General features: G+C 43.8%; 1 protein-coding gene across 1 annotated transcript in view; it reads right to left on the bottom strand.

Annotated features, from left to right (window-relative positions):
* TAF8 (TATA-box binding protein associated factor 8) overlaps window positions 1–22,384 on the bottom strand; it is a 40,874-nt gene extending 18,490 nt beyond the window's left edge. The window contains exons 1-4 of the mRNA XM_082244368.1: window positions 22,317–22,384; window positions 2,586–2,742; window positions 687–785; window positions 510–572 (exon numbers count right to left, since the gene is read on the bottom strand). Of these exons, the coding sequence (XP_082100494.1) occupies window positions 510–572; window positions 687–785; window positions 2,586–2,742; window positions 22,317–22,364 (367 nt within the window). The 5' untranslated portion in view covers window positions 22,365–22,384. The remainder of the gene's footprint in view (window positions 1–509; window positions 573–686; window positions 786–2,585; window positions 2,743–22,316) is intronic.
* Between the last annotated feature and the right edge of the window lie 4,141 nt (window positions 22,385–26,525).

The following is a 26,525-nucleotide window of genomic DNA, read 5'->3' as shown; positions in this document are numbered from 1 at the left end:
AGGGGCCGCGACCTGGGCCCAGCTGCAGCGAAGTCCATCCTCAGCACTAGAGGCTCTGGTGAACACCTGCTGGGTCTTAGACTCCGCGCCCTGGGGAATCTTGGGCTCACGTTTTTGTCCATCCGCAGCAGTCAGCTATTGGGTTCACTACCTTGCAGTGCACCCCTGCCTCCAACAGGGTGCAGTTGTCACCTGGCCACAGGTGACCTGACACTGGGACTCGGTCTTCTGCCACAGACACTCAAGATCATGGCTGTGTTTCCTGAGACTTCTGGTGTCGTCTGTTTGCCAGGGTTGTAAGGGTCGGGGTCTGATTCTGCGTGTAGTGAGAAGGGCAAGCTCATCTAGGGAGGATGACAGTGAGCTGTTGCAGACGAAACAATGCCCCAGGAAACATTTATGTTTCAAAATGAAAACTTACAAAACAATAAAATGTTGATATTTAAGCCTTCTTATTCTGAATGATATAGAAACATGGATGCACTCCAAAAAATTACATAAAAACTTACGTGCGGTTATCACCATCCTTTGGGAACGCTTGGCATATGCAGGCAACGTGTCCACATTAAAACCTGGGAATATTCACTTTGTTAGTAGAAGTACAAATCACAATTATATAGTTAGATTTATATATTATTATTAATATATTATTATTATTATTTTAAGAATTACTCAGCACCACTTACCCATTTCTATAAGGGTGACAACTACATCTGGTAAAGTAGGCTGCGTACGTGCTGTGTGTTCACAGAATGATTTGGCACTGCGTCCAATCTCTGTCAGATCTGTGGAAATTGAATCATTAAATCAGTATTATTATGAAAGATGTGCTGGTTTGACAATCTCTTATGCCTAAAGATATTTTTCTTTAACTTGCTTTGGATGTTGCCCATTCTTCTTTTTCTTTTAAATAAATTTAATTTTTGTCAGGTATACATTAAAAAAATTAGCCAAAAGAAGGAGGACCAGTTCTCAGGTTAAAGATTCTCTGGACATACTCTGCCCCCAGCAGTAAGGCCCCTTTCATACTAGTGAAACGATCGGGGTTTGCCTGTCAGTTTTTCGGGCGGATACAACTGGACCCTCCAGTCTTTCCCTATGAAGCTGCAGGTTTAAAAACGGACATGTATCCGTGTACACCTGCTGACATCCGATCTGATTCTATCCGCTAAGAACAGACGGATGGGGATCTTTTCCCCATGCATCTGGCGAATCCGATGTAGATAGGTGGTCCATTTACATCCGACCGTCCATAGACGAGAGCGGACTATGTTTGTTCTCACTTCTGGATAAACGGAGCGGACATGGGCCAGTCTTCAACCTGCTCAGTTGGGATCAGCTGACAGATTCCCGCTAAGTAGATGGACTCCAACAGAGTCCACCACGTGTGGAAAGGGCCTAAGTTATCTGTAGCAGGAAGCTACTCGACCTGCGGACAATCCAGGGGGCACTGAGCCTTCCAGTAATGATCTGAGGTACACCTCAAAACCTCTCCTCCACTCTTTCCAAGGCAATGTCCTTAGGAAGGACAGCTTGAGTGAGGCTGTTGATTTTCACATCATCAAGCACAGGGGCCAGGCAAATCCCCTGTTGCAAGGGGGACACTCCCGTTTTGTCCCAGGGGTAAAAGCACTGTAAAACCTAGAGTGTGTCCTACGAAGTCCGAAGAAGAAAACTTAGTAAAGGTGAGAGCACCCAAGCTAGAAGGAACCATTTCTTCCAAGGCACCAGATGGTAATCCCCAAGATGGAGGTGCTCCAGAAAGTAGAATGCCTCAAGAACTGGGAGTCAAAACCACTCCAGTCACCTAAGCAGGGTGAAGCATTACAACAGGGACTACCTGATCTGTAGAGCAAGCTTGAAGGCTTCCTCGGAAACCCAAATCCGTGACAGCAGACAGGACAGATGAAGAGCCAGAAAAAATTTGCCTTTAGTTACACTTTAATGTTGATTGACAGAATTTAGTTCTGGCTTTTTAAAATACCCAAACTGCTTTACGTTGTTCGGTTTCTACAAGATGGTCTTAGGCCTGATTCACATCTACATGTTTTCCCCACAGCCGCATTTGCTTGGGCACAGCAGCTTTTTCATTTGAATGGGCTGCTGTACCTACTGAAAGTGCAGGGAAAACGTTCTTGCACCTTTTAAGACGTGGCTGCAGGGAAACCATGTAGTGCAGAGCAGTCTCCAGTGGGTGGGGATGCCATTAGGATTAGTGGTACCACCACACGTCTCCTAAACTGCATCACATTTTTTTCTGCGGATGCTGAAAGGTGTGCAATTACATCCCTTCCCTCAGCTCACACTAATGTGAACCTAGCCTTAGATTCCCTAAACATTGAATCACAGAACCACACAAATTAAGTATTGTATATTCTATGCAAAGCAAATGAGAATAAAGAATGTACTGCAACATGTTACACGCAGAGCTCTGGAAGTATACATAGAAAATGACTTCCCAAAGTATCACATTTCTCTCATAACAGTTGAACAAGGAGTCCATGATGCTCCATGCATCACTGGAAAATAGGAGCCATATTGACTCTTCTTTTGATGCATTTCTAAAACCCTTGAATCATACTCACAACTCTGTAGCATCTCAGTCATTGTTTCCACAGCTGCTTTTTCTGAACTTTCAAAACCAGCTTCTGTGAGCAAAGAACTCACGACTACTTGAAGGGTTCGCCTTCGAGCAAGCAAGTAGTTATCTGCAGGTGTAGAGGTACCGCGGCCACAGGATCGCTGAGAAGAAAAAAAAATTATCTTCAAATTAAAACTTACCTAAAATATTGAAAAACAGTGCGATTCATCTTAAATGATAATCATGTAAAGTAATGCCAAATATATTTTAAAAACAGCGTCCATAAAAAAAAAAAAAAAAAAAGCAGGCAGCCAGAGATTGTTACAACTAAGTATTTTATGTAAAGTATTTGTGACATTTTAGCGAATATACAGGCTGCAATATTATTGGCAAACGGTTATATATATATGTATGCTTTGGGGGATATTTACTAAAACTGGAGCACTCAGAATCAGGTGCAGCTGTGCATGGTAGCCAATTCGTTTCTAACTTCAGCTTGTTCAGTCAGGCTTTAACAATAAAACCTGGAAGCTGATTGGTTTCTATCCAGATTTTGCACTCTCCGGTTTTAGTAAATCTCTCCCATTGTGTTTAAAAAAAAAAAAAGAAAAAAAAGGAAGATCAGCTTAAAATGTCCTGTCAATAATGTCTCCAAATGAAGGTGGTTCTAAAGCTAAAAGGTTTTTTGTTTTTTTTAACCTTAATGCATTACCTGCATTAAAGTAAAAATCATTCCACTAGCTGTTGTTCCCAAACCCCCTTCCCTAAATATCTATCCAAGTCCTGTATAGATCCAGTGCTGTGCCTATCTGCAGCAGCGCTGGTGCTCTCCCCCCACTCACAGGCTCAGACACAGCAGCATTGGCACCTGCTGCTGTCAATAAAATGCTGTGAGAGGGACCGGGGGCCAAAGCTGAGCCACGCTGTGTGTGTGTGTGTGTCTCAATAGACGCACACAGTCTGCTTCAAGATTAGGCCAGCAGGTGTGCTACCACAGGAAGTCATAAAATTAAATTTATGTACACCAGGAAATGCCTCATTCATAAAGTCCCGAGCCAGGGCCATCTGCTTCATGTCATGTTAGCCTATATCAAGTGTCCAATTAAATATGTAACTTTAGAAGTGGGAAATTATCGGACACACTGGTCGAAGACTGGTCTAAGGGTGGACTCTTGGAGCATGGGAATTTTATCCTGGCAAATAAGAGGTAAGGTCTCTTTCACATGGGCAGCTTACTTTAACACCCTCTAAAAAGCTATCTGTGTGGGATCGCTTTGAAAACTGTGGCTGAAAGTCACCTTACAGGCGTTCAAAATGGCGATACTGCTCCCTCCTGCACGCCTCTTTTTTTTTATCTCATGGGGAATTTTTTCCAACCCAATGGTGATTTTACACTGAACTACCATAGCTGCATGTGGCACATGGTTGTGGCCCAGCCCCATTGACTTCAATGGGCACATTTGACAGGCAGTACTGCATGTCGAACTCAACATGCCAAGCTTTTCTTTGAATCCAATTCTGACACAGCTACTCCATTAGTGGTTTGGGAAGCATTCAAAAAACATGCCCAATTATTGCTCATGGAACATATTTCTAGATTTAAAAGATCCTTAAAATTTACCTATCTCCAGGCCACCACTCAGTTAACCACTCTGGAGGAACAATATGTGAACTCACCTTCACCGGCATTATTGGCAAGATTGAAACTTCATACCAGAGTGGTTGACCAGATGTGTTATGAGAGGGCCAGTCACAAACTGTTCTTCAGTAGGCAAAAAATCTTTGAGCATGGAGAGCGCCCAGGTAAACTGCTGGCCTATTTGGCCCATTTGGATTTCAGACCACCGGTTGTTATCACATTAAACTCTGTCATGACAGGTGATCCTATGGACCTCGAAGCAATTACTAGGGAATTTGCAGCCTTCTTTAGTGAAGTTTATACATCTAAGGTTAGCTTTTCCCAGCAGTCTCCCAGGAGGAGGGTTACCCTATCTTGCCCTTACTGTACACTTCGGCGGTCGAGCCCTTGACAATGTCACTAAGGAATCATCCTGGTATACATAAATAGTGCTCTGGATCTTTGGTGGAGAAGGTGGGGCTCTATGCTGACAATAGGATTTTATATTTAGCTCACTCTGGCCCCTCCTTACTAACAGCCCTGCAGAGAACTTTGGCAAGTTTTCGGGAGTTAAAGTAAACAGGGATAAATCCCAAATCCTTCCTATAGATGTATTATCTCCATCGGTAGAACAGGCTACACTGTCCCTGGTCAGTACTTTTTAACATCTAGGAATTCAAGTATCTAGATCCATAGCAGATTTTATCCAGCTGAACGTGGAGCCTCGCCTTCAACTGATTAAATGTAAAACACAGACATGGGCTAGATTACTGGTGGGAGTGATGGACCGGTTGGGTCAGGTAAAAATTATACTATTGCCCAAAATCTGGCACTCCCCTGTATATATTCTATTTAGATACTTTAAAACCATAGATACCCTAGTACAATCTTTTATGTATGGGGGCTAACAGACATAAATTATCGTGGAAAACTCTCCAAAAGCCTACTGCTCTGAGAGGTCTTGCTGTTCCAGACTTCGGATCTTATTACCTGGCGGCACAGCTTTCACACTTCTACCACATTGAAAAATATGACTAACATAGATATCTCTCCTTGGTTTGTTGTCCTGCAGACTCACAGGTCCCACATCCGTTCTGTGATATACTACGGGGCTTGGGTGGCTCTCCTGTGTTCCTGGCCTGCACTGGCCTACTGTTTCAGCATAAGTGGATTTGGGACCTGGTTATATTCACAATAAACTGTCCTAGATTACACAGTCACACGCTGTTATGGTATAATAGGCTCTTACCTTATTCCGAATCCCACAATCTGGATTTCTAGGGGAGTATTTTTGCTGTCTCACGTTTTAGACAATGGTAACATTAAAACGTTTGAACAATTAAAAACAGAATTTACTCTCCCGAATTATATGTTATTTCGCTTCTTCCAAGTACCACACGCATTACACTCACAATTCGCAGGCAATTACCCTGTATTACTCTCCCTAGATGTTTTGGATGTGATTCACGTAAACTCATATCCATTTTCTATGACATGATAATTACCCCAACTCATACAAGTCTATATTGTGCATAGAGCATATTTAACACCGGGTGGGCTGGCCAAACTCGATCCTTCCCATAGCCCCACATGCTCTAAATGTTTAATATCTATTGGCACATTTGGGCACCTCCTCTGGCAATGTCCTCGCATCCATGGGTTCTGGGCGCAAGTCGTCCAGTTCCTCCATTACTAGATTGGCTCACCGGAGACATTGGATTCCAAACCATGCTTTTTGGGCATATTTTCTGATACTGACATAGTTACATAGTTAGTCAGGTTGAAAAAAAAGACACAAGTCCATCTGGCTCAACCAATAAAAAAAACAGTAAAGAAAACACAACCATACAATCCCATATACACAATACTATACCCGCAGTTGATCCAGAGGAAGGCAAAAAACCCCAGCAAAGCATGATCCCAATTTGATACAGCAGGGGAAAAAATTCCTTCTTGAACCCCTGAGAGGCAATCAGATATTTCCTGGATCAACTTTACCTATAAAAAATTAGTACCCAGTTATATTATGTATACCTAGGAAAGAATCCAGGCCTTTAACATGATCTACTGAGCTGGCCAGAACCACCTCTGAAGGGAGTTTATTGCACCTTTTCACAGCTCTTACTGTAAAGAACCCTTTCCGTATTTGGAGACAAAATGTATTTTCCTAGAGATGTAAACAGTGCCCCCTTGTCCTTGGTGATGACCTTAAAGTGAATAACTCAACACCAAGTTCACTATTTGAACCCCTTATGTATTTATACATGTTAAACATATCCCCCCTTAATCTCCTCTTCTCAAGAGAGAATAAATTTGGTTCCTCCAATCTCACCTTATAGCGGAGCTCCTCCATGCCTCTTATCAGTTTGGTTGCCCTTCTCTGCACTTTCTGCAGTTCCCCCATATTCTTTTTTAGAACTGGTGCCCAAAACTGAACTGCATATATCAGATGAGGTCTTAATAATGATTTGTAAAGGGGCAAAATTATATCTCTCTCTCTGGAGTCCATGCCTCTGTTAATACAAGAAAGGACTTTGCTTGCTTTGGAAACCGCAGCTTGGCAATGCATGCTATTATTAAGCTTAGGATCTACCAGAACACACAGATCCTTCTCCGCTATGGATTCTCCCAATTGTACTCCCCCTAGTATGTATGATGCATGCATATTCTTAGCCCTCCAAGTGCATACCTTTACATTTATCAACATTAAACCTCATTTGCCACATAGTTGCCCAATGAAACAGTGCATTGAGGTCAGCATGTAAATTGGAGACATCCTGTAAGGAAGTTATTCCCCTGCATAGCTTGGTGTCATCTGCAAAGACTGCAATGGTACTTTTAACCCCAAACCCTATATCATTTATAAAAGATATTAAAAAGTAAGGGACCCAACACTGAACCTTGGGGTACACCACTGATAACCTTAGACCATTCACAGTACGAATCATTAACCACTACTCTCTGAATTCTATATTTTAGCCAGTTTATTATCCATTTACAAACGGATCCTTCCAAGCCTGTAGACTTTACACATTAGCTGTGTGTAGGGATCGGCGTCAAACACTTTCAGCAAAATCCAAGTATACTACGTTCACAGCCACCCCTCTATCCAAGTTTTACTTGCCTCCTCATAAAAAGAAATCAGGTTTGTTTGACAACTTCTGTCTTTCATGAATCCATGCGGTATGTTGCTTAAAATATTTTTTGAGGGGGCGTGTCTGGCCGGGAAAGAAGATGGCCGCGTGAATCCTCTGCTCCTCACAGCCACGGAGACGAAGCGGCACATACGGCTTCCCCTGACCCGTTTTCTCACCACCGACCAAGCTATCTGCTTCCCTGAAACTGAGGGATCATGACGAGGAAGCGGAAGGACGAACAGCGGCCGCAAAAGCTCACAGCCTTCTTCATGCCACAAGCTCCAGGGGAGAGGCAAGATGGCGCTGGCTCCTCCGCGCCAGAAGCCTCCAACTCCCCACAATTCTCCCCAGCTGCCTCCCGTCCTGCAGAGCCCGGACTGCCTCTTGCCTTCAGCTCCATACCGCAGTCGGGCAGCCCAGAAAAGGCAAGGTTTCGTCTGAATGACCGCAACTCTGAAGCCGAGGTGAGCCCTATGGGGTTCCTGGGAGAGGACATCAGGGAGCTTCCTGACACTATAGAGGAGTTTCCAGCCAGCGAGGCCTGTTAAAGAATCAGTCCTTAAAGACATGCTAGTGTCACTGCGCAGCTCCCTGCAATCTGACTTGGCCTGATACATGCACAGATTTAACACTGATCTTCAAGCAGTCACTACCAGAGTTGGGCATGTAGAAACCAAAATGGGGGATTTTGTCACCACAATTAACGACCTAGTGGATGCCCATGACCATAATGAGGAGGATAAGGACAGAGTCAGGGCTAAACTGGCGGACATTGAAGATCGGTCCAGGCGTACCAATTTTAAAATCAGAGGGGTCCCTGAGAATGTGCATCAGGAGGACCTGAGAGAATACGCCACTCTACTCTTCAAAGCCATCTTACCTGATGCTACAGACTTAAACGTGACCATTGATCGTATTCACCGCCTGCCTAAATCGTCATATTTGCCCAACAAGGTACCCCGTGATGTCATCCTCCGTTTGCACTTCTTTCATGTGAAGGGCAGACTAATGAGGGCATCCCAAGACCTTGGATCTCTGTCCCCACAATATGCACACCTCCAGTTTTTTGCGGATCTATCGCAATGCACTTTACAGAAACGTAGGGCCCTCAACACTATCACCAAACCACTGAGAAATCACAAGATAGTTTACCGATGGGGATACCCTGCGCGACTAATAGTCACGCACGCTAGTGCGACTCATGTGATTGACGCCTTTGAAAAAGGAATCTCTCTGCTTCAGCAATGGCGTATACTTCCGGAATCTGGAGAGGGTGATCCTCCGGACAAGGGACACCGCAACGGGAACCCTGAGTGGCGTCTAGTGACCACTAAGAATTCTCGCTCCCACAAATAATGAAAGGGGATAACACCACCTCCGTGGGCTTTGCAGAGTTGAGTATATTCCCTTCGGACACTTTCCAGTATGTTTTTGCTGAACTTTTGCCTCCTTTTGAGCGGTACCAATGCCGCATCACGTTGTTGCCTCTCTGAGTCCCTGTTGGGCTCTCCTGAGCGACTGTACGTTGTTTTCCCTTCCTATGTTGTTTTTCTCTTTTTCTCCTTTTATTTTCATTTAAGGTCATGCTTGCTACAGCACCTGAGATGTAGCCAGGAACCCTGTCATGGAGATCAGCGTACCCTGAAAACGTCATATGTAAGGCGCATTTTCTTTATTTCTGCTTTAACGATGTTCATTCTTCACTTTCCACCATGGGGATACACTTTCTTACCATTAATGCCAAGGGTCTAAATCACCCTGCAAAGCGTAGATCCTTATGGTAGGAGGCCTTGGAGCATGGCTGTGACATCCTGGCGGTACAGGAAACGCATTTTCTTGCAATGAATCCCCCAGGATGTGCGCACCGACAATTCCCGTTCATTTTCATGGCGAGTGCCGACTCCAAAAAGCGAGGAGTAATGACCACCATTAGAGACACGGTAGCATTCTCCCTAATACAAGAAGTTAAGGATCCCCGGGGCCGCTATCATGTTCTGGTATGTGAGCTCAACTCCACAACATTGACGATAGTTAACACTTATGCCCCCAACACGGGCCAACGGTCATTCCTAACCAAGTTACTGAAACGGGTGCGCAAGGTTAAAAAAGGGACCAATGCTATTTTGTGGTGATTTCAATTTAACGCCCAACCCCTCTATGGACTCCTCTTACACCCCCAAACAGAAACAGCCAGCCTTACAGCCATTTATTGATCATAGTGACCTATTCGATGGGTGGCGCTGTCTCCATGACTCCGAAAGGGACTATAGTTTTTTTTTCCATCACCGCACAATTGTTACAGCAGGATTGATCTTTTTTTTGCTAGAGCGTGACCTGTTACTGAGGACTTCTGCAGTGGACATTAACACCATAACATGGTCGGATCACGCTTCTGTTAAGCTTACACTGGAGGACTCTTTTTCAGTTTCAGGCTCCTCCACTTGGCGTCTGAACGCAAACTTACTCCAAAACCAGGCGAATGTTGTTGAGTTGACAAAAGACTTACATAACTATTTTCAAGACAATGCTCCCTCTATTGCGGACCCCTTCCGTTTGTGGAATGCCCACAAGGCGGTACTTAGAGGTACCCTTGTCAAGATGGGGGCTAGGGCAAAGAGGCAGCGGCTTAAACAACTAGATGAGCTTACAGCAGACATTCGGAGATTAGAATCTATGAATATGCTTCACCCTTCTTCCCTGAATCGACACAAGGTTTCTCAGAAACGGTTGGATCTGAGAACCCTTCTGTTGGATAGATTTGAACTGGCCAATAGACGGTTGAAAATGCTGTATTACATTTCCGGCAACAAGACCGGCAAAATGTTAGCAGGACGATTGAAGGGAATACGTCACAAAACTAAAATCCCATACCTCATCCACCGTTTCCAAACAGCACATCCAACACCCCCGCGCCATTGCTGCGGAGTTTAAAGATGAACTAGATGCGTTAAAACGCTCCCTTTACCACTACTGAGATTCTCCAAACTATATCGTCCCTACCTAATAACAAATCCCCTGGACCGGATGGCTTTTAAAGGGAATATTATAGGACCTTTTCATCTATTCTGGCCCCCTATATGGTTACACTTTTTAATGCTGCCTCTTCGTCCTTCCCCACAGAAATGTTGAGCGCGACCATTGTAACATTGCCTAAGCCAGGGAAGGATCCCGTCTCCCCTCGGAATTTCCGGCCCATTTCGCTGTTGAATTGCGATTTAAAGATCTACGCCAAAACCATTGCAACGCGCCTGACAAACATTATGCCTTCCCTGATCCACCCAGACCAGTCAGGTTTTATTAAAAAGCGCCAGGCCGGCGATGCTACTCGACGCCTCCTCAATGTCATCTATGCGGCGGAGTCTGCAGGAACGCCTTCTCTGCTTCTCGCGTTGGACGCAGAGAAGGATTCCAAAGGATCCATAGGGATTACTTGGCCAAGACGCTGTCTACCTTTGGATTCCAGGGTCACATTTACTCCGCTATGATGGCGCTATACACGAGTCCTAGTGCGCGGGTGCTTGCCTCGGGGGTCCTGTCCGATTCCTTTCCAATCACAAACGGTACATGCCAGGGGTGCCCCCTTTCCCCACTGATTTTCGATCTTCTGATCGAACCCCTGGTGATATATAGCAGAACATGCCCTGGAATCTCGGGTATAAATATAAAATCGTAAGGTCCATAAGATCAGCCTGTTCGCTGACGATATTTTATGGTTGTCTGACGTGGATCGTTCCCTGGCTTCTGTTCAATCTGTACTTGATGCGTCTAACAAAATTTCGTATTACAAAGTCAATGCCTCAAAATCCAACATATTGGCCATTGGTGTCCCGTCTAAAGTGAAGAACAAATTGATGACCACTTTCCCCTATGAATGGTCAACATCTGGTGTCAAATACTTGGGTATTACTCTTACTCCTACCACAAGGGACCCCGTTAAAGCTAACCATGTACCCTTCCTTGATAAAATGAACCCTAAGCTAAAATCGATGGTGATTACCGAGCTTTCATGGTCCGGTAGACTTGCCTCCTTCAAGATGATCCTGCTTCCCCAATTGCTATACCTCTTCAGAACTCTCCCGATCCCGGTCCCTAACTCCTTTTTTAGCTCAGCCCAATCTATCTTGGGTAGATACGTATGGAACGGTAAAAGAGCGCGATGTTCTTTCGCGAGATCACTTCGCCACCGGAGGGCTGGGGGGGTATGTATGGTCTCCATTAGGGACTACTACGAGGCGGGTGTTCTGGCCCCCCTTCGCTTTTGGTTCTCTAAGGGCCCGGCGCCACTGTGGGTGGGTGGACATGGAGAGTTATTACGCCCCTGGTAGGGACCTTCGCTGCCCCCTTTTGTCTACCCACCTTGGCCGGGGAATATATAGAGGCTTCTCACCGACCATTGTGGCGTCGTTGTCCTCTTGCCGGAGATTTGCAAGCTGCTCCGCTGTAGATGGTACTCCCCACACCCCTATTCCATTGCCCTTATCCTGCTTACCCTATTATACCTGATCTTAATGTTGCCCCCCTGGTCCGATATATATATATACACACACACACACACACACACACATACATACATACACACACAGTGCCTTGCGAAAGTATTCGGCCCCCTTGAACTTTGCGACCTTTTGCCACATTTCAGGCTTCAAACAAAGATATAAAACTGTAATTTTTTGTGAAGAATCAACAACTAGTGGGACACAATCATGAAGTGGAACGAAATTTATTGGATATTTCAAACTTTGACAAATAAAAAACTGAAAGATTGGGCGTGCAAAATTATTCAGCCCCTTTACTTTCAGTGCAGCAAACTCTCTCCAGAAGTTCAGTGAGGATCTCTGAATGATCCAATGTTGACCTAAATGACTAATGATGATAAATAGAATCCATCTGTGTGTAATCAAGTCTCCGTATAAATGCACCTGCACTGTGATAGTCTCAGAGGTCCGTTTAAAGCGCAGAGAGCATCATAAAGAACAAGGAACACACCAGGCAGGTCCGAGATACTGTTGTGGAGAAGTTTAAAGCCGGATTTGGATACAAAAAGATTTCCCAAGCTTTAAACATCCCAAGGAGCACTGTGCAAGCGATAATATTGAAATGGGAGTATCAGATCACTGCAAATCTACGAAGACCTGGTCGTCCCTCTAAACTTTCAGCTCATACAAGGAGAAGACTGATCAGAGATGCAGCCAAGAGGCCCATCTCTCATCCAGGTTCACTCTGGATGAACTACAGAGATCTACAGCTGAGGTGGGAGACTCCGTCCATAGGACAACAATCAGTCGTTTACTGCACAAATCTGGCCTTTATGGAAGAGTGGCAAGAAGAAAGCCATTTCTTAAAGATATCCATAAAAAGTGTCGTTTAAAGTTTGCCACAAGCCACCTGGGAGACACATCAAACATGTGGAAGAAGGTGCTCTGGTCAGATGAAACCAAAATCATATTTGTTAAAAAAGTTTGAAATATCCAATAAATTTCGTTTCACTTTATGATTGTGTCCCACTTGTTGATTCTTCACAAAAAATTACAGTTTTATATCTTTATGTTTGAAGCCTGAAATTTGGCAAAAGGTCGAAAAGTTCAAGGGGGCCGAATACTTTTGCAAAGCACTGTGTATTATATATATACATACATATACACACACACACATATACATACATATACATACATATACACACACATAGTCTGGTCCATAAATATTGGGACTATTGGGACATCAACACAATTCTAATCTTTTTGGCTCTATACAGCACCACAATGGATTTGAAATGAAACAAACAATATGTACTTTACCTGCAGACTTTCAGCTTTAATTTGAGGGTATTTACATCCAAATCAGGTGAACTGTGTAGGAATTACAACAGTTTGTATATGCGCCTCCCACTTTTTAAGGGACCAAAAGTAATGGGACAGAGTAACAATCATAAATCAAACTTTCACTTTTTAATACTTGGTTGCAAATCCTTTGAAGTCAATTACAGCCTGAAGTCTGGAATGCATAGACATCACCAGACGCTGGGTTTCATCTCTGGTGATGCTCTGCCAGGCCTCTACTGCAACTGTCTTCAGTTCCTGCTTGATTTTGGGGCATTTTCCCTTCAGTTTTGTCTTCAGCAAGTGAAATGCATGCTCAATCGGTTTCAGGTCAGGTGATTGACTTGGCCATTGCATAACATTCCACTTCTTTCCCATAAAAAAACTCTTTGGTTGCTTTCGCAGTATGCTTTGGGTCATTGTCCATCTGCACTGTGAAGCGCCGTCCAATGAGTTCTAAAGCATTTGGCTGAATATGAGCAGATAATATTGCCTGAAACACTTTAGAATTCATCCTGCTGCTTTTGGTAGCAGTCAAATCATCAATAAATACAAGAGAACCAGTTCTGTTGGCAGCCATACATGCCCACGCCATGATACTACCACCACCATGCTTCACTGATTAGGTGGTATGCTTTGGATCATGAGCAGTTCCTTTCCTTCTCCATACTCTTCTCTTCCCATCACTCTGGTACAAGTTGATCTTGGTCTCATCTGTCCATATGATGTTGTTCCAGAACTGTGAAGGCTTTTTTAGATGTTGTTTGGCAAACTCTAATCTGGCCTTCCTGTTTTTGAGGCTCACCAATGGTTTACATCTTGTGGTGAACCCTCTGTATTCACTCTGGGGAAGTCTTCTCTTGATTGTTGACTTTGACACACATACACCTACCTCCTGGAGAGTGTTCTTGATCTGGCCAACTGTTGTGAAGGGTGTTTTCTTCACCAGGGAAGGAATTATTTGGTCATCCACTACAGTTGTTTTCCGTGGTCTTCCGGGTCTTTTGGTGTCGCTGAGCTCACCGGCGTGTTCTTTCTTTTTAAGGATGTTCCAAACAGTTGATTTGGCCACACCTAATGTTTTTGCTATCTCTCTGATGGGTTTGTTTTGTTTTTTCAGCCTAATGATGGCTTGCTTCACTGATAGTGACAGCTCTTTGGATCTCATATTGAGAGTTGACAGCAACAGATTCCAAATGCAAATAGCACACTTGAAATGAACTCTGGACCTTTTATCTGCTCCTTGTAAATGGGATGAGGGAATAACACACACCTGGCCATGGAACAACTGAGCAGCCAATTGCCCCATTACTTTTGGTCCCTTGTATATGTGCCAGCCACTTTTTAAACTGTTGATTTGGATGTAAATACCCTCAAATTAAAGCTGAAAGGCTGCAGTTAAAGCGCATCTTGTTTGTTTCATTTCAAATCCATTATAGAGCCAAAAATATTAGAATTGTGTCGACGTCCTAATATTTATTGACCTGACATATACATATATATTAATATATATATATATATATATATATATATATATATATATATATATATATATATATATATATATATATATATATATATATATATATATACACACACACACACACAGTATCTCACAAAAGTGAGTACACCTCTCACATTTTTGTAAATATTTTATTATATCTTTTTATGTGACAACACTGAAGAAATTACACTTTGCTACAATGTAAAGTAGTGAGTGTACAGCTTGTATAACAGTGTAAATTTGCTGTCCTGTCAAAACAACTCAACACACAGCCATTGAGTATGTCACAGTACATGTTGGCATTCATGGTTCCCTCAGTGAACTGTAGCTCCCCGATGCCGGCAGCACTCATGCAGCCCCATACCATGACACACCCAACACCATGCTTAAATGTAGGCAAGACACACTTGTCTTTGTACTCCTCACCCGGTTGCTGCCACACACCCAGCTGCAGTACAAATACAGTTCAGATGGTTTCAAGCCACATACGCTTGACACCATCTGAACCAAATAAGTTTATCTTGGTCTCATCAGACCCCAGGACATGGTTCTAGTATTCCATGTCCTTAGTCTGCTTGTCTTTAGCAAACTGTTTGCGGGCTTTCTTGTGCATCATCTTTAGAAGAGGCTTCCTTCTGGGATGACTGCCATGCAGACCAATTTGATGCAATGTGTGGCGTATGGTCTGAGCACTGACAGGCTGACTTCCACCCCCCCCCCCCCCCCCACCCCTTCCACCTCTGCAGCAATGCTGACAGCACTCATGCGTCTATTTCCCAAAGACAACCTCTGGATATGACGCTGAGCACATGCACTCAACTTCTTTGGTCAACCATGGCGAGGCCTGTTCTGAGAGGAACCTGTCCTGTAAAACCGCTGTTTGATCTTGGCCACCATGCTGCAGCTCAGTCTCATGGCAATCTTCTTGTATCCTAGACCAGTGATGGCGAATCTGGGCACTCCAGATGTTTTGGAACTACATTTCCCATGATGCTCAGCTACACTGCAGAGTGCATGAGCATCATGGGAAATGTAGTTAGAAAAAAACCTGGGGTGCCAAGGTTTGCCATCACTGGCCTAGACCATCTTTATGTAGAGCAAAAATTATTTTTTTCAGATCCTTAGAGAGTTCTTCTTTGCCACTTGCCATGAGGTGCCATGTTAAACTTCCAGTGATCAGTATGAGAAAGTGAGAGTAATAACACCAAATTTAACACACATGACACTGGGGAGAAAAAAATGGCTAATTGGGCCCAATTTGGACATTTTCAATTAGGGGTGTACTCACTTTTGTTGCCAGTGGTTTAGACATTAATGGCTGTGTTGAGTTATTTTGAGGGGTGTACTCTCTTTTGTAAAATACTGTATATATATATATATATATATATATATATATATATATACACACACACACACACATACATACATATACACTGTATATATCTTTGTGCAATCTACTTTAGATTTACCAGGACTATGCAATATTTGGACTTACCCAATCTTTCCAATCAGACAGACTTTTGCACTACCTAGATTGTAGTAGATTTTGAAAATTGCACAACAAGATTGTAACATTTGTGGTTAGCTTACAGCGTTACTAAAATCAATTTTAAAAAAAATAAAACAAATATGTTATACTTACCTTATATATGCTATAGCATTGGCAGAAGTTATAGCAACCTGTTGACAACAAAGAAAATGCTGTCTAGAAATACCACGAGATTAGGCTATTAGGCTACCCGAAGACTCCTGGGATAGAGGACACCTTCGGGGAATGTGTGGCTATACGCTCGGATGGCAAACTGGTTGGTCAGATATCTATCTGGAACGTCATTGGGCTGTTTTATCTACAGCTGCGATCCACTGCAGCAGACTAACCTTTTAGTGTTTGTCTGATACTGATTTTGCCCAATTATATTGGCCATCAGTGTCTGACCTGCATATCTATCCTATACAGTAAACCCCCGCTCTATCGCGGTTCAGTTTTTGCGGTCCTGGTATATTGCATTTTTTTCTGTAATGTTATTTTACTAATTAAATCATTGAAAATTAATTATTTTTGCGTTTTCCATAGCTCTTGCTCTGTCTCTCAGTATCTTTTATGTGTTTAAATGAGTTTCTATTGTTTTGAAAGTGTGTTTAACCACTTTACGACCGCTCACTGTGCCTCTACTGCGGCACAGTGGCTTGTTATCGTCCAGCGACGTAAACCTACGTCGATGGACTCCTCCCCCTGTAGGAGGCGCGCTCCCGCTGTTTTCATTCACAGCAGGAGTCGGGCCAGCCGCCGCTCTTCCCCGATCGTCGGGGAATCTAGTTTGGAGATCCGCCCGCCTGTGTAAACAGAGCAGGCGGATCTCCTAAGTGACAGGGAGTGACAGATCGGAGTGTTCAGCATAGTTGAACTTCCGATCTGTCCCTAACTCACTCAGTCACCTCCCCCCCCACACGTCAGTAAGCACCAGGCATACATTAACCCCTCCCTCTCCAATAAAATTAACCCCTTCCCTGCCAGTGTCATTTTTACAGTGACAGTGCATATATATAGCACTGATTACTGCAGTAATGTCACTGGTACCCCCAAAAGTGTAAAAAATGTCAGTCAAGGGTCCGCCGCAATGTCACAGTCCCGCAAAAAAAAAAAAAAAAAAAAAAAAAAAAAAAAAAAAAAAAAAAAAATCGCAGATCGCCACCATTACTCGTTAAAAAAAAAAAAACACCAAAAATGACAGAAATCTTTCCCTTAGTTAGTAAACGCAATAACTTTTGCGCAAACCAATCAAAATACGCTTATTGTGATTTTTTTTACCAAACATAGGTAGCAGAAAACAAAATTGGCCAAAAATTTAAAAAAAAATTAGATTTTTACATATTTTTTGGGGGGAATTTCATATAAAAAAATGTTAAAAATATTGTTATTTTTTCAAAATAAACGCTATTTTTTTGTTTATAGCGCAAAAAGTAAAAATTGCACAGGTGATCAAATACCACCAAAAGAAAGCTCTGTTTGTGGAAAAAAAAGGACGTAAATTTCGTTTGGGTACGGCGTCGCACGACCGCGCAATTGTCAGTTAAAGTCGCACAGCGCCGAATCGCAAAAAGTGGCCTGGACGTAAGACAGCAAAATCCTCCGGGGGTAAAGTGGTTAAAGACGTTAAAATGCTTTTAAAAGTACAGTGACAGTTAAAAAAAAACATGCCTACAGTGTATTTTAATAGGGGTTTTCTATTTCGCGGATTTTCACTTTTCGCGGGTGGGTCCGGAACGTAACCCCTGCGATGGAGGTGGGTTTACTGTATACATATGATTATTTGGTTTCTCTGGGAGACATGGGGTAAGACATTCATGATATTTGGGAAATATTGGCCTAGCATCCCTGTAGTGAACATTTTACAAAATCCCAGCATACCCCCGCTACTGCCTTAACAACCTCCTTTTCTCTCCTCTTTGGAGTCCAATTGGAGCATATGTTTGAAGAGCTCCTGAAGAAGGGTCTATCTCGAAACATGTAGAGCTTGAAATTTGTTCACCTATGATTGTTCTCTACACAAACCGCATGGTCCAACACTGGGGGATTTCTTGTATCTTCTCAGAATGAGACATTTCAATCTTTGTCTAGGTGTCGCTATGTTGTTTTTATTGTACCCACCATATGGTGGATATATATTTATGTAGTTAGTATACTGTCTCATATATGTTTCAAAAAGAAAATTTAAGCAATTATAATAAATTATGAAATATTTTCCTTGTGCCTCCTTGGATAGGGGACACCGATATCCCAGGAATCCACAGGAATGGCCTAGTGACGTAATTGCCTAGGTGGCCGTGCCCGGAAGTGGCGTAAAATTACATACTAAAGGGTACTTATAAATAATATAAAATATTAAGAATATCCATTTGTTATTGTACTGCGGCTGGGCATTAGGATCAGCTTAAAGCGTATGTAAACCCTCACCTTGTAAAACAACCCATTCAGTTAAAAATAGAAATTAAAGGCAAAACATTTTGGGTATAGATATAAAAAAACATTATAAACACTTTTTGCCCTTTTTCATTTCCCCTCTGTTCTCAGCTGCATAAGAGCCGGGGGGAGGAGAAGAATAAGCATACTGAGCTTTCCAGTGAAAGGCTGTGCAGGGGGAACGTATCAGGACAAGTCTGATCATTGGAGAACAGGCTGAGTTCCCAGCACAGCTGGAGAACTGACCACAGTGTGCTCTCCTGCTTAGTGTGGTCAGTTTTTAATAGGAAAGCAGAAGGCCTGGCAGGAACACCAGGGGTTTCACATTAAGGAAGCAATACAAAGAGAACAGGATACTTTCTTATACAAATACATGGTACGGCAGGCACATATCAGAAATATGAAATGTTGAGTCTACATATTCTTTAAGTTTGGAAATATGGATGAAGATGCCTTAAAGTAAAACTTTAGGCTAAGGAGTTTAGGTGTTTGTAACCCTTTAAAAAAATAAAACCATGGATCTGTCTCTGTAATGTATTGCTTTTTCGTTAAATAATAACATTATATTAATTGTGCTAGCAGTTATTATGCCGGGTCCTGTCATCCTGTTAAAAGATAAGTCCAGGCAAAACCTAACGCATGCTAAACCTGCTCTGTGCCACATTCTAAACCTAATCTATCTAGCCCTGTAAAGCAAAAATCAATGTTCTTACCTTTTCTGCACCCGATCAGTTCTGGTCTCCAGTGATGGAAGCTGTGTGCAGGAGAGGACTGACAACAGCTGTGAAATGAATGGGAATTGACATCATCCATAGACTTACTATGGGTCTTCCTCTGTCAAGTGACTCTCCTGCACCCACCTCTACGTTGAAGCCGCCGCTGACATCTCAGCATGGGACCGGACCGGATCAGCTGCTGAATAGGTAAGTACAGTGATTTTTGCTTAACAGGGTTGGATAGATTAGGTTTAGAATGTGGCACACAGCAGGTTTAGTGTTAGTTAGCTTTTGCCTGGACTTATTCTTGAGGACACTGACCATGCTAGCATGGAAGACGATCCATACTAGCATGGTCAGTTTACTTCCTCTACCATCACGCATTTAGATACAAGCAAGCTGTACACTTGCACAGCCTGCTTGTATCATCCGTGGTCTGGTTAAAGCCACCCCCCGGCCATCCCTCCTCTGCTGACTGCCAGTGACGTCACCTGGCTTTTGGCTTTGCTGGGGAAAGGGGGAAGTGACACAATGCAACCAGGTATGATTGTGCTTCATCACCTTAGAAATGCAGACACCTGGTGGCATTACATCACTTCCTGCAATGACAATTACCCAGCTCTGTAACCTCCCACCTGCAGGTCTGTGAAAACAGTCACGTGACCTGCATTTCATTTGAATAATAAAGAGCTACAGGCAATTTTTTTTTATGCTAGCATCTCTTCAATAATGCTTTAATTAATAATAATTAACTTTACAACCGCTTTAAAATTGCCAGACAGGCAGGATTTCTAATGCAGAAGAGACATGATTTTTCTCTTCTGCATTAATGATACTTACCTGCCTGTCCACCCTTGTACAGTAAGCTGTGCACACAAAGCTCACTGTACATATTCATCACTGCTGACTCTGACTAAACTGATGTCATCTCCGCCTGGCTAATGAGAGCGGCCGGAAATCAAGACAAGGAAGCAGGCTGCCTGAAGATGTCAGAGGCCAGGCGGGGAGCTCGGAGATGCCACATTGCTGAGGCGAGTATTGTTCCCCTTTAAGGTAGAAAAAAATTTAAAAACCCTTAGGCCCCTTTCACACATACGGTCCGTTCAGATCCGCCTGTCAGTTTTTCAAGCGGATCTGAGCGGATGCCCCATGCATCTCTATGGGGCAGCCGATATCAGCGGAGACATGTCCGCTGACATCCAATCCTGTCCGTCAAATCCGGATGGATGGAATCCTATTTTCCATCCGTCTGGCGGATCGGATGAGAATGGACAGGCGGTCAGTTCTCATCCGATTCCTCCATGGAGAACAGCGGGGATCTGGTACGTCCGTCTACGCACACAGAGCAGAGACGGTGAAAGGGCCGTTAGCCTTTACAACCACTTTCAAAGCCTTATGCACACTGGGCATTATTTCCAGAGAAAAGCAGAGTTAAAAATGCACCTAAAGCTGCATTTTCCAAATACATTTAGGTGCATCAGACTTTTGGTCATTTATTATTTCACTGGCTAGATCAATAATTTATTTTGGCCCTTGAAATTAAAAAATGCTTAAGTGCTAAACGCGCCCAGCGCTCAGGCGTGCTAATGCGTATTCTGCATTTTTTTCCTGCCTCAACCTCCCACTCCTGAACCAGGAAAGGTTTTCCTTTTTTTTTTCCTGCCACTAAGTGCCGGTTCACACTACGTCGCTCCGACTAAGTGTCGGTTCACACTGATCCGACTTGGGTCCATCACGCTCCCATTGTGTAGTACAGGAACCGTTCTAATAGGAGCGACACAAGTCGCTCCGACTTAGAAAAAGGGTCCTGTACTACTTCAGGGTGACCTGGAGGCGACTTGCATAGACATTCATTTTATGAAGTCCGTGCAAGTCGCGCTGCACGCGACTTCACAGGTCGCCCCCCTAAGTCGGAGCGACCTAGTGTGAACCGGCACTTAGGGGGCGACCTGTGAAGTCACGTGCAGCGTGACTTCGGCGCGACTTACACGGACTTCATAAAATGAATGTCTATGCAAGTCGCCTCCAGGTCGCCCCGAAGTAGTACAGGACCCTTTTTCTAAGTCGGAGCGACTTGTGTCGCTCCTATTAGAACGGTTCCTGTACTACACAATGGGAGCGTGACGGACCACGACTGTCCAAGTCGGATCAATGTGAATGCAGTCTGCAGGAGAAAGGCATAATGAGCTAGTATGCATCACATACTAGCTCATTATGAAATACTCACCTTAGAACGAAGCCCCGGCACAGTCACCTGGACAACCCTGAGGAAGCTTACATGCTCCCTCGGCGTCTCTTCCTGGTTCAGCGGCTCCGGCGCTGCGAGTGGCCGGAGCCGCGATGACGTCATGAGTTTCACTTTCCGGCAAGATCCATCGGACCTTCAGAGCGCAGACATCAGCAGCTGCCTGCAGGTTGAAAATCTCCTAAAGCGTGCCGGTTTAGGAGATATTAATTGTACCTACAGGTAAGCCTTATTATAGGCTTACCTGTAGGTAAAATTCATATAGCGGAGTATACTACCGCTTTAACGTAGCTTAGTGGGGTCTGCCTTTGCCTTGTATTGGCCAATAAATATCTGTCCTTCACAGCTTTACTTGGCATTCAGCTTCCTAGTGAAGAGAAGCCCATTTATTAAGCTGGTGGAGAGGAGAGTGAATCAGTGATGCACATACATTGATGAGAGTTGTCTGCTTTTCTATGAAGAAAGTTTGACAGCTGACCCGTTGCTATGGACAACGCCATTGCTGCTTTGTTGTCCTACAACAAGCTTGAAGCTCTATAAAACCCCTGGAGTGACCACGGGCCAGCTCGGACCACACCTCCGCTCACGTGACTGCTTTCCTCCTATCACTCCCGCATGCCATAAGGCCATGAAACAGTCCCGAACCTACTCAAACACGAACCTATCTTTTAATAAAACGTAACGCTTGATGAACCCGCGCTCCCAATTTGATTCGTTTGTCTCCCAGGTGAATATTACCGTTCCGGAGCTGCCCGAACCACTCACAGCCGTCGCCGTCTCCGCCATCTTGAGTAGCACGTCCCGGCGCGAAGGCTGCCGGGAGATGTAGTCCTTTCACATGTCCCGCAGGTTGTACTTACTTAGCTAGGCGTAACCTGGACAGGAGAGAAACCTGCCGGAGAAAAAAAATTATCAAAATAGATTTTTTTTTTTCATTCTGTGTTCTTGATTTGCTTCCTGTTCTAAAAAAAATGATTGCTTTATTAATTGAAAAGTAAATTGAGATAAAAAGTATTTACAAAGCAACTTAACAACTTAAGCCCCGGAAAATTTTACCTCCTTCCTGACCAGGGCCTATTTTGCGATTCGGCACTGCGTGACTTTAACGGACAATTGCGCGGTCGTGCGACGCTGTACCTAAACGAATTTGACGTCCTTTTTTTCCCACAAACAGAGCTTTCTTTTGGTGGTATTTGATCACCTGTGCGATTTTTTTGATCATGCGCTATAAACAAAAAAAGAGCGACAATTTTGCAAAAATAACAATATTTTTCACATTTTTTTATATGAAATTCCCCCAAAAAAATGTAAAAATCAACATTTTTTAACATTTTAGGCCAATTTGTTTTCTGCTACATGTTTGGTAAAAAAAAAACGCAAAAAGCCTATTTTGATTGGTTTGCGCAAAAGTTATTGTGTTTACTAACTAAGGGAAAGATTTTTGTCATTTTTGTTGTTTTTTTTTTTTAACGAGTAATGGCGGCGAGCTGCGATTTTTTTTTTGCGGGACTGAGACATTGCGGCGGACAGATCGGACCCTTGACTGACATTTTTGACACTTTTGGGGTTATCAGTGACATTACTACAGTAATCAGTGCTATACATATGCACTGTTACTGTAAAAATGACACTGGCAGTGAAGTGGTTAACTTTTTTGAGAGGGAGGGGTTAAGTGTGTCCCTAGGGGCGTGATTCTAACTGTGATTGGCTGTGGCTTCATGTGTAAGAACAGTGATCAACGGTCCTACATAGTAGAACCGTATGATCACCATTCTTACACAGGGGAGAATGACAGGCGGCTTTGTTTACATTAGCCGCCTGCCTTTCTCCCGGTGTAATGGACGATCGCGAGTGCCCGGCGGACATCGGGTCCGCCAGGCACACGCACAGGGGGGTCCATGACTGCGCGGGAGCGGGAGCGTGCCTCCAGGGGCGCGTGCTCGCTCCCTAGACCCTCACAGGCTAGCGAAGTAGCCCTACGTTGCTTTGCCTGTGAGGGGCTGACCGCCGCAGTAAAAAGTCGTGCGGCAGTCGGCAAGCGGTTAAAGCTGAGCTCCACCCAAAAGGGACAGCTCCACTTGTTCACATCCTCCGCTGCCACAGTTGGAACTTTTTGGGGGGAGGGGGTGGCAGGTACCTGTTTTTTGCAGGTACCCGCTACCACTTCCTGGTAAGATCGCCACCCCTCCTCCTTCCGCCTGCTGCATTCTGGGACCTGTGTGTGTCCCATAAGATGGCGTTTTAAAAGCACAGCGCAACCCGCGCGTGCGCAGTAGGAAACCGGCAGTGAAGGCTTCACTGTCAGTTTCCCATATTTGCAATGCCGGCGCCTGCACCCGAAGTCGGTGGACGAATCTGCTTGGGGTGCCCACATTGCAGGGTCCCTGGACAGGTAAGTTTCCTCATATTAAAAGTTAGCAGCCACAGTATTTGTAGCTGATGCCTTTTTCATTCCACCCCCCAGACTGGAACTCCGCTTTAATATACTGTTGTGTGTGTCACTTGGCTCCAAGACATGAGACTGACGAACCTAAAGTACAACTCTAATTTTTAATTTTTTGAGTGGAAAGGTTTGAGCCTTTAGAGGGTTTCTATTGCTTTAACCATGTGAGGGAGACAGGAAGTGATTGCAAGTCTCCCAAAATGAGGGGAAATCACACTTCTGATTGTTCTTACTGAAACTCTATTTCATCAACAACTGTAAAATAAAAAAAAAAATGTGGATTTCCCCTCACTTTTTTGTTATCACCTGTACACAATCTTATATAGCTTTCTTTTGGTATTTGTGGCAGTGGCCGCCCGTCCATTTGGGGCGCAGGGGCTCCGCCCCCCCTATCCATGTGTCCGGCCCCCTAATCTACATGCAGGGCGCCGGAAACATGGATTTCAATGTTTTTTTTTTTTTAAGCACATGATTAGAGCCAGAGGCTCTAATAGGCTTCAAAAAAGGGTGGGCCGGGGCGCAGAGCACTGCGCCCTGAGCCCACCCAGTTGTGTGACAATAGCGAATGAATATTCGCTATTGTCACAGGGATCCTCCTCCTGGCCAATCAGGAAGCCGATGCATGACATCTCTGCATACTAGTACAATATACTATTATTTTGCAAGGGAAAGATTTTTTTTTTCTATTACAGCCAGCGGTTTACTACCGTCTACCGCTTTATAAACCACACAGCAGCCCATTCCCTTTTTTGTCCTCACCAAACTCATAGCCAGTGTGACGAGAAGAAACCCTTACCTGCCACCTTTGGTGGTTTTCCATGCAGGTTCAGCCTCTCCTGTAGTGCAGTCCTTGACCTTGGGATGCTAAATGCTCTGTAAAGGCAGGGAGCTCTTTCTGTGGATCTTTTGGGGTGAAAAATTGGGTGCTAAATAGCCCCAGGTACAGCAGTGCAGCCTGAGCTATGTTCCTCAGAAGAGCTGTCAGTGTCTGGAACCTGCCAGAAGTGGCAGGTTCTTTGGTCTGCATCCAGTTCACCCCAAAAAGTTTTTTTTCTTGGTTGGATGTGGTCAGGATGAAAAAATCTCTCAGCCTTTACTTTCCTCATGTTTTTCAAGATCGACCCTGTACTGATGCTCTGATTTCTAGCTCCACCATGTCAAGTCGATTCAACAGACCATCAACCAACTTCATGGTCTAGGGTTCAGATTCTATCCTGTACTGACAAGCTGCACCCTACTAAATCTATGAGTACATCCTGAACTTTTGGCTGCAGACTACGGATTCTCAGATTGGCAAGGCTCCCATCTAGGCCTCTATCCTCACTTTCCCTGTGTTCATTGGCACCGTAAGCAGAGATGTCCGCCAACAAAATAGGCAGGGGAGCCAATCAGGTTTAATTATGGTGCAGTCTTTCAGCACCACTGATGGGCTTAGTAGTCCTCACTGCAGCTGTCTTACTCACTTTCTTATGATCGGATTTGCTGAAGCTTCCCACCCTGGTAGCTAGTTATCAATCTGTCACATGTATGCTGCCATGTAGGCACCAGGAAAACAGAAAATTCTATCATACTTACCTTAATTTTCCTTTCCTGGTGCCTATCCATGGCAACATACTGAACCCATCACGTTCATTCCTAGCGATGCACAGGGAAGAGGCTGTTGAGTGGGTGTTAACTTTATACCTATGCACTGGTCCTGTGGGCGGAAGTAGACGGGGCTACTTTCACATATGTGCTGCTATAAATAGGCACTAGAAAAGGAAAATTACTGTAAGAATGATACAATTTCTTGTTTTTTTTTGTTGATAGAGTAGAGAGGAATTAGAACCCATGTCAGTTTTTATTGCTGTCTGTGTCCCCGTTACAGAGACTCACCCCCTCTAATTGTCCTGTTTACCATTATCATTGAAAGTGAAAATAAAAGAAAATCCGACATTTTAGATTATCACCAGAAAAGTAATAGAGGGGAAATCTTCCAATAGGGAGGCTAGTTCTGGTGACCTGGGGGCCCTCAAGAGATTCCCTTAATTTGCAGGGATTTCCTCTCACTTCCTGTTTTGGCTATGAGACAGAGAGTGAAGGGAAATCTCCCCAATGGTACAAAGATGGCAAAAAATAAACTGACAGGAGTTATAACCCTCCCATACTCTATCCAAAATGAAAAAAATTGTTGCCTATAGTTCTACTTTAATAACTGTTATTGATGGTATTTAATTATTGTGAGATTTGTTTCTCCTTGGATGTGCTAATGTGGATTTCGATCTGTGAAATTTGTTCTTGCTGTCTGTGATCCTTCAAGTGGAGTAGTTGTTCAATGGTTGGATGCTGAAGTGCTGTTTGACCTTCTGTATTGGGGGTCAAAAATAAGGGTGTGCTGCTGTACTTTTGGTGATATCTGGTGGGCAGAACTTTTTCATCCCTGGACATGCTTTTTTTTGTGACTTAATAAAAATGTATCAACTTTATCATTTTTTCACGTGAACAGACTTGAATTATCACACAGT

Source organism: Pelophylax lessonae (assembly GCF_965119305.1).
Source record: "Pelophylax lessonae genome assembly, chromosome: 2".
Taxonomy (NCBI): domain Eukaryota; kingdom Metazoa; phylum Chordata; class Amphibia; order Anura; family Ranidae; genus Pelophylax; species Pelophylax lessonae.
The sequence above is the reverse complement of the archived record's forward strand: the minus strand, read 5'-3'. Positions and strand labels throughout refer to the sequence as shown.